Source organism: Mustela putorius, unplaced genomic scaffold (assembly GCF_011764305.1).
Source record: "Mustela putorius furo isolate JIRA1106 unplaced genomic scaffold, ASM1176430v1.1 tig00000992_pilon_pilon_pilon, whole genome shotgun sequence".
Lineage (NCBI taxonomy): Eukaryota > Metazoa > Chordata > Mammalia > Carnivora > Mustelidae > Mustela > Mustela putorius.
The window spans coordinates 3,093,734-3,107,614 of NW_025421526.1; the positions used below are offsets into that span (position 1 = coordinate 3,093,734).

Here is a 13,881-nt window from a genome sequence, read left to right on the forward strand (position 1 = left end):
CTGTCAAATAAATAAGTAAAATCTTAAAAAAAAAAAAAACAAGTGGGGAGAGTAGCACATCCCACCCTCGCTGGGACAGAAGCTCCTGGACTTGAGACCCTTCCGCACCTTGCCCTGTGTACCCTTCAGCAGACTATCCATTCATATCCTTTATTGTATCCTTTGTATTAAACCAACAAACACTAAATGTTTCCAAGTTCTGTGAGAAATTCTAGCAAATTATCAAACCTAAGAAAGGGGTCATGAGAACACTGATTTATGGCCAATAAGAAGTACAGCTGACAAGACAGGCCTTGTGACTGGCATCTGAAGTGGGGTCAGTATTGTGGGAATAAGCTCCTAGGGTGCGGGATTGCTAACCTCGGCAAGAAAGTGTCACTCCCGAAATGAAGGAACTACAGGACACCCAGGTGGTGCTGCGCTGAACTGCTCCGTGTATAGAAAAGCCACACACCGAGGGTCAGAAGAGCTGTGAATGCGGGAGTGGTGTGAGAGTAACAGAAAACGCACGGAGCGTTTCCCCATACATTTATTACCTTTCACACTGATACTATTAAACAGGTCACTCTAAACTTGAAGGGTTTTTTTAAAATCCATAATCCTTTACCTAATTTTTTTCTTAATTTCAAATCAATTTGATCAAAATGTTATCAACGTTGTCATCCAAATTACTGAGAAAGAAACAAAAAGGCCAAGATGACTTCATCCATAGACGAATGCCCACACATTTAGCAGAACTCTCTTCGACTCCCGCCCGCTCCGACCCATGCTACACAGACAACATGAGAGGCTGTCAACTGCTCTGACAAAAGCTGAGGAAACCCCCCGGACTCCGCGTTCGCACTCGCCGCACGGAGGCCTCAGGGGCTCCGCCAACCCACACTCCTGTTCTTCGGTTCTGAACAAATCTGTAGACTATCTTTCTAAGTATGTCCTCCCCTTTTTCTTCTCTATTATGAATTCCTAATAATGAGATATAAACGTGTTGGAATGACACCTCTCATGTTCCTTCCTCTCCATTTTCCACCTTATTATCCTTTTTGTCCTCCTAGAGTTTTCCTCAACCTTCAACTACAATCCAGTCTGTTTGTGGGGTTTTTTCCTTTCATTATCACATTTTTTTTTTTAAATTCTTTGACTGCTGTATTCCATCTGTTCTTATTTCACAGATGAAATATTTTCCTCTTATCTGAACAATTATAGTTTTCACAACTATAGTTTTTCTTTCTTTTTTTAAGTGTCCTTTTCCCGGCACTGCTTGCTTAAAGCGCCTTTTTTTGCTTTGACCAATTTGTTTTTACACTTGGCATAAAAAAATTTCAGCATGAAGTACTAAAATTAAGGAGCTTCCTGTGTGAAGTCAATCGCAGTTACAGGACTGTCAATTGTCTGATACATCACAAAAGACTGGGCAAAGAGCTGGATGTTTCATTGTGGAGGGGGTCCTCAAATGTCAACCTCTACAGGTTTTTTCCTTTTTCTTCGAATGTATTGCTTAGGAGTGGGATGGAGCTACTGACCTAATGTTTGTGTCACCCCAAAATTCATGCTGAACCTCTAATCCCCAAAGTGATGGTACTTGGAAGGGGGGCCCTGAGGTGATCAGGTCAAGAGGGTGGAGCCCTCACGAAGGGATTAGTGCCCTTGTAAGAAGGACCTGAAAGAGCTCACTCTGTGGTGTGAGGACACAAAGAAGGTGTCTGTCCATCTGCAAACCAGGAGCAGGTCCTCACCAAGAATCCAATTATCTGACACCTGATCGTGGAGTTCCCAGCCTCCACTACTGTGAGAAATAAGTTTCCGTTGTTTAAGCCACCCAGCCTGTGGTGTTTTTGTTATAGTCGCCCAGACCAAGACAGAGGGTATTCAATAGTCTGGAAGCCAACTAGGAAAAGAGCTGGAGGTCTTCCTGTTGATTATGTTCTGCCTCTTTTTAGTAGAGCACTTTCATCTCATCCTGCCCCAGTCAGCCGGGTCTGTCTGATCGGACCTAAGTAGTAAATTTCTACTCTTCAGCCAAGTGATGAAAGGGTAGTTGGTGCTACAGCAGGGAGAATTCTGCAGAATTCTGGAGAATTCTGGAGAATTCTGGAGGCCCAACTGCTCCTCTCGTTTCTCTACCCGTCTCCACGTCCCAGTCTTCTGGGGACTCTGGCACCTTAGAGAGGGCAGAGGGCAAGAACTGCTTGCTTCTTACTGGTTTCCCCTACTGAAGTAGAAGATACTGCAGTATTCTCAAATCTTGGGTAGCTTTCCTCACCCTTCTGTTTTCAAGCTTCCAAAATATTGACCTCTCATACCTACCTGCTCCTTTTCTGTTTTGTTTGTCTTTGGGGATTTGTGCCTCTTCTATTTTCTTTTTTACAATTTTAGTGAGGTTTTAGAAGAGAGCATGTATTCTACCCATCATGTTTTACTAGATGTCATGTAACAGTTTTAAAGATTTTTGGCTCTTAAAAGAAAACTTAAGTTACAGAACATAAGTCAGGAACTGAAAGTGAACACTGCATTAGACCTTGTCATTATATTTAGATATGCACCACAGTTTCACGTTAGCAGCTCAACAGCACCAGCACTGAGCCATCCATTACAAAAATGTCACAGTGCACTGCAGGAAGTCCTTGCACGGACCAGTCACAAGGCTACATGCTGAAATTCACCAGCAGTCAGAATAAAGGTTGTGTTGTTGTGCTGCAAAGAAGTCATCCTCTTGAATGGCTATCCAGCAACTCTGAAGCTCTGATCCTTCCCTCAAGCTTTCACGTTAATAAATCCCAGCACCTCTGTATCCACAAACTATCATATTCACCAACTGCTAATTTTTCAATCATTTCCCCTGCCCATGAATTAAAATATGAAGCTAGAATACTGACAAGATTACCTTGGCATGGTAAGCATCCAAGACATCTGCAATATTTTCTTTTGAAGGAGATTTTAGGGCTAACAAATCTTCTTCTAACATGCCCAACTAAAAGGAGGGAAAAAGGAAGACGGATTTGAATCCCAGTACAAAACAGAGACTCTTTTTTAAAAAACCTTGTACTCTTTTTAAAAATACTTGTCTTAAAATTATGATGTGTTCTCTTCAGCTGAATCAGGAAGGCAATTTTCTCTGAAGTTAAATGCACACACATTCCCACAGTAAATGCTGCCTTGCAAAAAACTAGACAAAGATGGAAGAAACTAAAGAGGAGAGAGACATTCGTCTTGGTTTCTCTCTATTAACCACTTGAAACGCAGTACTGCAACCAGAGATGTGAATGATAGACTTTAATTAATCTGAACTAAAATTGCCACGGGGGTAACGGTACTACAGTCAATGCACAGCTCTGTAAAACGGCCACACTTAGCTCTCCATTCACATCCCTGCTCAGCCAAGTGAGCAGCAGAAACAGTAGAAAGTTTCCAAAACACAGCTCAGTTTTCCTGCCCGCACACTTGCTCAGTATGTTTACTCTTCCTAGAACGCCTTTCCTGACATCCTCATCTTAAAGCCCAGCTGAACTGCAACCTCTAGGAGGAAACTTCCAGTTTTCCTCCTTCCAATCCGCTGAGTATTTTCTCTATGTTCTTTGTCTCATATTCTTTGTCAGAGAAGACAGATGGTTATCTACCTTTTATCTTTTGGACCCACCTCCAGTTTCATCCCTAACATTCATGACCCATTTCTGTTCCCCCGGGCAGGCCCTGCGAGTGGCAGTGTACGCACTGCAGAAATTACCAGCGGGCAGACCGACAAAGAAGGGAGTAAGTGTGGATCAGTGCTCTCTCCCATCCTTACTGAACTCCACTGTAATAAGGGTATCCCTCCAGAGTAGACAATGGACTCCCACGTTTGCTGCCTGTTACAGCTAAAGGGAAGGATGGGGCAGCCACCTACTCAAGGTGACTACGGACATGGAGAGAGATCTGAAACTTGAAACAATGTGATAGAAGGTTCTCATATTTTGTCATGACATTCTTTCTCCTACCCCAGAACATCCCTCTCTCAGAATCGGACATCCATTTGGAGATCGATGTGCTTCCTCCTGGAAAACTAAGTTCACCCCACAGTTCCAGAGACAGCACACACTAGCAAGGTGGGCTAGCTGATGTAGGTTAACTGGCTCGTGGGTTGAAGGGTAATAGAAGCCTGTTCGAGGACAGGGAGCTCCCAGCTGAAGCAAAATAAACCCCAAATTTCTTGATGGAAATTCTGAGGCAAAACCACCTAAGACTGGATTTTCTGCTACACTAACCACAAAGAGATTCAACTACTATGGGAGGAACTACCATCCCCACTTAGAGACAGGCAAACTAGGGGACAAAGAGGCTCAATTCAAGCTAGGATTTAACTCTAAGGTGTTTGTACATTCTTTGCCACTGTGCTATTCTGTGCTAAGAAAATTGGGCACACTGTTAAAAAAAAAAAAGGTACAAAGCTAAGTAGTATGTGTCCCTTGCAACAGCCTTTAGAAAAGTTTTTAAAACCATATTTTACAAATTTAACTCTTAAATGCACTAGCAGGGAAACTCACAACCAAAAGGACCTTTCAAAAATATTTTTATAAAAGTTTATCTTTTCATATATAATTTTAGATTCTTCTATATTAGAATTCCTTAAAGTAGGTTTTTTTTTTTTTACCCTAAGTGTAATTATTCATGAAAAAATATTCACTGAAGGTACCAAGCAAAACAGTCCTGAATCCAGACATATTTATCTCCATTTTATACATGAGAAAACATGATTGGAGAGCTTATTTACCTTCCCAAAGGTCACAGAGCTTTAAACATTAGATCCTGGATTCAGACCCACATCTAACCAAAGCCTGGGATCTCAACCACTTAGACTTCCCGCGCAATGCAAGTTATTCCAACAACACAACATACAATCCAAGTAATTACCTTTTCAGAATCTACAAAATGTGTAGCAATTCCTGCTGCATACACATCTCTTCCTTTCAGCCTGAATCCTGTTAATGCAAGGAAGTAGCCAAGTTTTCCTCGAAGTCGTGGCAAGAAATAACCTCCACCCACATCAGGGAACAGTCCTGTTATTAAATAATGAAAAGAGATCGTACTGATTCAAATTAAAAAGACGAATAGAACTCTTTGAGATCAAATGGCCATTTCTCTCTGGTATTTGAATCTATACTAAAAATATTACTAAGTACTTTCCAATGCAATAAATATCACAGAAGACAACTATTATATTGTTCTAACTTGGGTATTTTTCAAATTTTTCATGTTTCATTTCTACAGAAGTCAATAAAGTATTTGATGGCATAATGTTCTGTATATAAGTAGTACTCATGAAACGTTACCTAAAATTTCCTTATTACTATTTTTAATAATCTCTGAAACAGTAAAAAATGAAAATGAGTCACTGAACACTATATCAAAAACTAATGATGCAATATATGTTGGCTATTTGAATTTAAATAAAAAAATGTTTTCTTTCCAAATGATAAGCAAAGAAAAATATGCATAATCTAAAGCTATGTGAATATTCATTAAAACCATTCAAATCATAGTTTATTGTTAATTATCTAGCATTCAAGATACTTTATTTATTACTTATTTATTTTTATTGACATATAATGCATTATTAGCCCCAGGGGTAAAGGTCTGTGAATCACCAGGTTTACACACTTCACAGCAATCACTATAGCACATACCCTCCCCAGTGTCCATAACCCCACTTCCTTCTTCCTAACCCCCTCCTCCCTGTAACCCTCAGTTTGTTGTGAGATTAAGAGTCTCTTACGGTTTGTCTAGCTCCTGATCCCATCTTGTTTCATTTATTCGTTTACTACCCCCCAAGCCCTCCATGTTGCATCTCTACTTCCTCATATCAGGGAGATCATATGATAATCGTCTTTCTCTGACTGACTTATTTCACTCAGCATAATACTCTCTAGTTCGATCCATGTCATCGCAAATGGCAAGACTTCATTTCTTTTGATGGCTGCATAGTATTCCATTGTATATGCATATATATATACACACACACCACATCTTCTTTATCCATTCATCTGTTGATGGACATCTAGGTTCTTTCCATAGTTTGGCTACTGTGGACATTGCTGCTATGAATATTCGGGTACCTGTGCCCCTTTGGATCACTACATTTTCATCTTTAGGATAAATATACAGTAGTGCCATTGCTGGGTCATAAGATAGCTCTATTTTCAACTTTTTGAGGAACCTCCATGCTGTTTACCAGAGTGGCTGCACCAGGTGCATTCCCACCAACAGTGTAAGAGGGCTCCCCTTTCTCCGCATCCTCACCAGCATCTGTCATTTACTGACTGGTTAATTTTAGCCATTCTGACTGGTATGAGGTGGTATCTCATTGATTTGTATTTCCCTGATGCCGAGTGATGTGGAACACTTTTTCATGTGTCTGTTGGCCATCTAGATCTCTTCTTTGCAGAAATGTCTGTTCATGTCCTTGGCTGGATTATTTGTTCTTTGGGTGTTGCATTTGAGAAGCTCTTTATAGATTTTGGATACTAGCCCTTTATCTGATATGCAATTTGCAAATATTTCCTCCCATTTTGTCAGTTGTCTTTTGGTTTTGTTAACTGTTTCCTTTGCTGTGCAACAGCTTTTGATCTTCATAAAGTCCCAACAGTTCATTTTTGCCCTTGCTTCCCTTGACTTTGGTGATATTTCTAGGAAGAAGTTGCTGGGGCTGAGGTCAAAGAGGTTGCTGCCTGTGTTCTCCTCAAGGATTTTGAGGGATTCCACTCTCACATTGAGGTCTTTCATCCATTTTGACTCTATTTTTGTGTGTGGTATAAGGATATGGTCCAGTTTAACTTTTCCGTATGTGGCTATCCTATTTTCCCAACACCATTTGTTGAAGAGACTATCTTTTTTCCATTGGCCATTGTTTCCTGCTTTGTCAAAAATTAGTTGACTATAGAGTTGAGGGTCCATTTCTGGGCTCTCTATTCCATTCCATTGATCTATGAGTCTGTTTTTGTGCTAATACCATACTGTGTTGATGATGACAACTTTGTAATAGAGCTTGAGGTCTGGAATTGTGAAGCCACCAACTCTGGCTTTCCTTTTCAACATTCTTCTGGCTACTTGAAGTCTTTTCTGGTTCCATATAAATTTTAGAATTACTTGTTCCATTGCTTTGAAAGAAAAAATTGATGGTATTTTGATAGGGATTCCATTAAACATGTAGATTGTTTTAGGTAGCACAGACATTTCACAATTAAAATGACTTTTAATCATTTCACAAAATGATTAAAAGACATTTTCTTTTAATCCATGAGCATGGAACTTTTTTCCATTTCTTTGTGTCTTCCTCAATTTCTTTCAAGAGTACATTATAGTTTTCTGAGTACAGATTTTTTGCCTCTTCAGTCATGTTTATTCCTAGGTATCTTGTGCTTTTGGGTGCAATTGTAAATGGGATTGACTACTTAATTTCTCCTTCTTCTGTCTTGCTGTTGGTGTATAGAAATGCAACTGATTTCTGTGCATTGATTTTATATCCTGACACTTTACTGAATTCCTGTATAAGTTCTAGCAATTTTGGAGTGGAGTCTTTTGGGTTATCCACATAAAGTATCATATCATCTGCAAAGAAAGAGAGTTTGACTCTTCTTTGCCAATTCGGATGCCTTTTATTTCTTTTTGTTGTCTGATTGCTGAGGCTAGGACTCTAGTACTATGTTGAATAGCAGCGGTGAGAGTGGACATCCCTGCCATGTTCCTGACCTTAGTGGAAAAGCTCTCAGTTTTTCCCCACTGAGAATAGTATTTGCTGTGGGTTTTTCATAGATGGCTTTGATGGTATTGAGATATGTGCCCTCTATCCCTGCACTTTGAAGAATTTTGATCAGGAAAAAATGCTGTACTTTGTCAAATGCTTTTTCAGCATCTATTGAGATTATCATATGGTTCTTGTTCCTTCTTTTATTAATGTATTCTATCACATTGATTGATTTGCAGATGTTGAACCAACCTTGCAGCCCGGGAATAATCCCACTTGGTCATGGTGAATAATCCTTTTAATGTACTGTTGGATCCTATTGGCTAGTATTTTGGTGAGAATTTTTGCATCTATGTTCATCAAGGATATTGGTCTGTAATTCTCTTTTTTGATGGGATCTTGTCTGGTTTGGAGATCATGGTAATGCTGGCCTCATAAAATGAGTTTGGAAGTTTTCCTTCCACTTCTATTTTTTGGAAGAGTTTCAGGAGAGTAAGAATTAATTCTTCTTTAAATGTTTAAATTATCCTGGGAAGCCGTCTGGCCCTGGGCTCTTGTTTGTTTGGAGATTTTTGATGACTGCTTCAATCTCCTTACTGGTTATGGGTCTGTTCAGGTTTTCTATTTCTTCCTGGTTCAGTTGTGGTAGTTTATATGTCTCTAGGAATGCATCCATTTCTTCAAGATTGTCCAATTTGCTGGTGTATACTTGCACATAATATGTTCTTATAATTGTTTGTATTTCTTTGGTGTTGGTTGTGATCGCTCCTCCTTCGTTCATGAATTTATTTGGGGCCGTTCTCTTTTCTTTTTGATAAGGCTGGCCAGGGGTTTATCAATCTTATTAATTCTTTCAAAGAACCAGTTTCTAGTTTTGTTGATTTGTTCTTCTGTTATTTTGGTTTCTATTTCATTGATTTCTGCCCTGATCTTTATTATTTTTCTTCTCCTGTTGGGTTTAGGCTTTCTTTGTTGTTCTTTCTCCAGCTCCTATATACTTAGGGTTAGGTTGTATATTTGAGACCTTTCTTATTACTTGAGAAAGCTTTGTATTGCAATATATTTTCCTCTCAGGACTACCTTTGCAATGATTTTGAACTGCTATGTTTTCATTATCATTTGTTTCCATGAATTTTTTCAATTCTTCTTTAATTTCTTGGTTGAACCATTCATTCTTTAGAAGGATGCTCTTTTGCCTCCATGTATTTGGGTTCTTTCCAAATTTCCTCTTGTGATTAGATTCTAGCTTCAGAGCACTATGGTCTGAAAATATGCAGGGAATGATCCCAATCTTCTGGTACCATTTGATTTGTGACCCAGGATGTGATCTATTCTGGAGAATGTTCCATGTGCACTAGAGAAGAATGCATATTCTGTTGCTTTGGGATGGAATGTTCTGAATGTATCTGTGATCTCCATCTGGTCCAGTGTGTCATTTAAGGCCTTTATTTCCTTGCTGATCTTTTGCTTGGATAATCTGTCCATTTTAGTGAGGGGGGTGTTAAAGTCCCCTACTATAATTGTATTATTGTTGATGTGTTTCTTTGATTTTGTTATTAATTGGTTTATGTAAATGGCTGCTCCCATGTTAGAGGCATAGACATTTAAAATTGTTAGATCTTCTTGTTGGACAGACCCTTTGTGTATGATATAGTGTCCTTCCTCATCTCTTATTATAGTCTTTGGCTTGAAATCTAATTGATCTGATAAAAGGATTGCCACCCCAGCTTTCTTCTGATGTCTATTAGCATGGTACTTGTTTTACACCCCCTCGCTTTAAATCTGGAGGTGTCTCCGGGTCTAAAATAAGTTTCTTGTAGACAGCATATTGATGGTTTTTTGTTTTGTTTTGTTTTGTTTTTTAACCCATTCTCATACCCTGTGTCTTTTGATTGGGGCATTCAGCCCATTTACATTCAGCGTAACTACTGAGAGATATGAATTTAACTGCCATTGTAGTGCCTGTAAGGTGACTGTTACTGTATATTGTCTCCATTCTTTACTGGTCTATGACTTTGAGGCCGTCTCTTTGCTTAGCAGACCCTTTCAATATTTCCTGTAGAGCTGGTTTGGTGTTTACAAATTCTTTCAGTTTTTGTCCTGGAAGCTTTTTATATCTCTGATTTTCAGTAATATCCTAGCTGGATATAGTATTCTTGGCTGCATGTTTTTCTCATTTAGTGCTCTGAATATATCATGCCAGTTCTTTCTGGCCTGCCAGGTCTCTGTGAGTAAGTCTGCTGCCAATCTAATATTGTTACCATGTATGTTACAGACTCCCTGTCCAGGGCTGCTTTCAGGATTTTCTCTTTGTCACTAAGACTTGTAAGTTTTACTATTAGATGACGGGGTGTGGACCTGTTCTTATTGATTTTGAGGGGGGTTCTCTGTGCCTCCTGGATTCCCTTTGCCATATTGGGGAAATTCTCTACAATAATTTGCTCCAATATACCTTTTGCTCTTCCCTCTCTCTATTCTTCTGGAATCCCAATTATTCTAATGTTTCATCTTATGGTATCGCTTATCTCTCAAATTTTCCTCCCATGGTCCAGTAGTTGTCTGTCTCTCTTGTGGTCAGCTTCTTTATTCCCCATGTTTTAGTCTTCTGTATCACTAATTCTCTCTTCTGCCTCATTTATCCTAGCAGTAAGAGCCTGCTTTTGATTTTTTTTTTTAAATTTTTGATTGCACCTCACTAATAGCTTTTTTGATTTCAGCTTGGTTAGATTTTAGTTCTTTTATTTCTCCAGAAAGGACTTTTATTTCTCCAAACAGGCTTTCTCTAATATCTTCCATGCCTTTTTCAAGCCGAGCTTGCACCTTGAGAATCATCATTCTGAACTCTAGATGTGACACATGTTACTAATGTCTATATTGATTAGGTCCCTAGCCTTTGGTACTGCCTCTTGTTCTTTTTTTTTTGTGGTGAGTTTTTCCACCTGGTCATTTTATCCAGATTAAGAATACATGAAGGAGAGAATAAAATACTAAAAGGGTGGCAAAGACCCCACAGAAATGTGTGTTAACCAAATCAGAAGAGACCCCAAATCATGGGGGGAAGAAAGGGGGTAAAAAGTTAAAAAAAATTTTTTTTTAAAGAAGAAGAAAATATAGATATTAGACTGGTGAATAGTATAGCGCCACCCACCTAATTTTGGGAGTACTTTGGTCTCTTAGAAGAAACTACTTCCCCAAATTTTAAAGCAAGAAAAATATTACACACACACACACACACACACACACACACACACATAAAGGTAAATACGATGAAGGGATGGAATATGACTGTAAAGATGAAAAATTTTTTTAAAATTCTAAAAAAGGAGCTGATAAGTTGGTTGGGAAAAGAAAGAAAAAGAAAGTGGAGAGAATTTTCTCAGGCTAAAGACTAGAACAAAGTCCTGTGCTAGATTTAGGGTATATTTTGATCTATTAGAAGAAGTTGTATCCCAAAAATTTTTAGAAGGAAAAAACTCTATGTGTATACAAAAAGTAAAGTTAGATACATGAAGGATAAACTATGACTATAATAATGAAGGTTCAAAAAGATTTTTATTTTTTATGAAAGCTACTGTTAAGATAAACTAGTTTAAAAACATTAAAAGCAGAAAGAGTAAAAGTTTAAAAAAATTAGCATAAGAAAAAAATAAAATTTTAAAAAATTAATTAACTTTGCAAGACTAAAGAATAATGGGGAGAAAGCCATGAATTCCATGCTTTGCTTTCTCCTCCTCTAGAATTCCACTGTTTTCCTTGATAAGCGAGCTTGGTCTTGGCTGGATTTCTTGCTGATCTTCTGGGGGAGAGGACTGTTGTAGTGATTCTCAAGTATCTTTGCCCGAGAGGCAGAATTGCACCACCTTGTCAGGGGCCAGGCTAAGTAATCTGCTCAGGTTCGCTCTCGGGAGCTTTTGTTCCCTGAACGCTTTCCGCTTTCTGTAGAATTCTAGGTGATGGGAATGAAAAGGTGGTCTCCCACTCTCTGGCCCAGAGGAGCCAAAAGCTCAGGGCCCCACTCTGCAGAGAAAAGCTCTCAATCACTCCTGTCTCCCTGGTCTCCAGCCATGCGCTGAGCTCACCCAGCCTGTGAGCAATCGTCTCTTGTCTCTGGCACACAGCCCCGCCTGAAGTCTCCAAACCCAGCAGATCACTGCTGCTCGTCCTGGAAGGTCTCCCCGTATCTGCACTTGTGGGAGCCCTGCTCAAGGAGCAGAGGCCTCACTGTGCCATGGATTACAGTTTAAGGTAACCCCGAGCTGAGAGCTCACTCCTGGGCTCCATATCTGTAGCCGGCTTCCCTGCTCTAATACCTGTGAGCTCTGCGGCACTCAGACACCCCCAATCCTCTGGTGACTTTGTGGGACCTGAGACCACACTGTTCCCACTAGGGCTCCACTCCCGCTTAGCCTCTGGAATGATGTCCCTCTATGGAGCAGACTTTTAAAAAGTCCTGATTTTGTGCTCCGTTGGTCCGCCACTTGCTGGGAGCCAGCCCCCCACCCCCACCCCGCCGTGGTCTATCTTCCCATTGCTTTGGATTCACATTCTCCACAAGTCCTACCTTTCAGAAAGTGGTCGATTTTCTATTTCTAGAATTGCTGCTCTTCTTCTCATCGACCCCCTGTTGGATTTGTAGGTGTTCGAAATGGTCTGATAAACTATCTAGCTGATCTCCTGCTACCTGATGTCATCTCAGTCTGCTACTCCTCCGCCATATCTACTCCTCCCTAGCATTCAAGATATTTAAAGTGATGCAATAATCTTTAGTCCTACACCAAGAATGTTTATACTTAATAAAATCACTTGCATTTACTCTTTTCTTAGCCACCTTTTCTTTTTTTTAAATTCCCTTATTCCTTCTACTGGTAACAACCAAAATAGCATATATGCAAATACATGCCAGTATACGACTTCTTTGTACTTAAGAGGTCCTTAAACAACTGTGATCCTCTAGTTTTATAATCCAGATATCTATTCTAAGATTGCTTCATTTAATGAAATTGAGATAAAAATACAAGCACCCAAATTCTTTCCAGTTCTACTTGCCAAAACATTCCTAGACTTGAAAAAATTAGCAGCATTCTACTGTACATATCTCATAGCACCTCAAACAAGATAGTTCTAAATTTGAATTCATTACTTCCTATCATCTCTTTTCTAGTATCACTTACCTCAAAAAGTGCACAACCATCCAGTTTTGACACCTTCTCATACTACCCTTTTAACACGCCCCAGTGATTATGACCTACTGATTCCTTCTCCTAAAATTTCTCCATACACTAGCCAGAGTGATCTTTTTAATAAAACAGATCTTCGTAAGAGTTTTGCCTTCTACTGCTTAAAACTCTTCCATAACTATTTTTCTTAGATTAAAACCAATACTTTATCAGAGTCTTCAAGGCCCCCAACCACTTTCTCAAGTAGATCTCTTACTACTCCTTTACCACATTCCAGCCACTCTGTTCTTCTTTCAGTTCCCCCAACGTTGTACACTCTACACGCATTCTACACTATATACTACCTGCCCTACAGCCTCAGTAGCCCTCTGCCCAAGTGAAAACACATTCTGTCCTGAAATACGTACCTCTGTTCTGGGAACTACATTCTCTCTTTTTGCCCCTGTCTCAATGGCTGCTTTTTTCCATTCCCCCTTGCTGGGTCTACTTCCTTTGCCTGACCTCTACATGCTACTATGCCTAGCCTTGATCTTAGGCCATTCCTACACACACAGTTCCTTAGCACTGTGGCTTGCTGATCTATATGCTGAAAAATCCCTTTTATGGACTGAGGTATGTCCCCCACAAAAGTTTTCACTTTATGAAAAACATTATGCTAATAAATTGGACAAATTTCTTAAAAGATGAACCTTACCTAAGTTTGTACAAGAAATAGATAATTTGAATAGCCCTACATATATTAAGAACTTTGAATTTATGGTTGAAAACCTTCTGCCAAAGAAAATTTCAGATCTAGATGGCTTCACTGATGAATTCTACCAAACACAAAAAAAATTATACCAATTCTAGATATTCCTCCAGAAAATGATGCTAGCATTACCCCCATACCAGAAGGAAGCAAGGACATTATAAGAAAACCACAAACCAATGTCTTTCATGAACACAGATGCAAAAATTCCAAATAAAATTTGAGTATCTCAAACCTAACAA

General features: G+C 39.4%; 1 protein-coding gene across 6 annotated transcripts in view; it reads right to left on the reverse strand.

The window, feature by feature from the left end:
- The window catches only part of HIBCH (3-hydroxyisobutyryl-CoA hydrolase), a 92,597-nt gene that overhangs the window by 18,633 nt on the left and 60,083 nt on the right, over positions 1-13,881 (reverse strand). For all 6 annotated transcript variants that reach the window (XM_004763396.3, XM_004763389.3, XM_004763393.3 and 3 more), the window contains 2 exons: positions 4,885-5,030; positions 2,882-2,968 (listed from right to left, as the gene is read on the reverse strand). In XM_004763396.3, the coding sequence (XP_004763453.1) occupies positions 2,882-2,968; positions 4,885-5,030 (233 nt within the window). The remainder of the gene's footprint in view (positions 1-2,881; positions 2,969-4,884; positions 5,031-13,881) is intronic.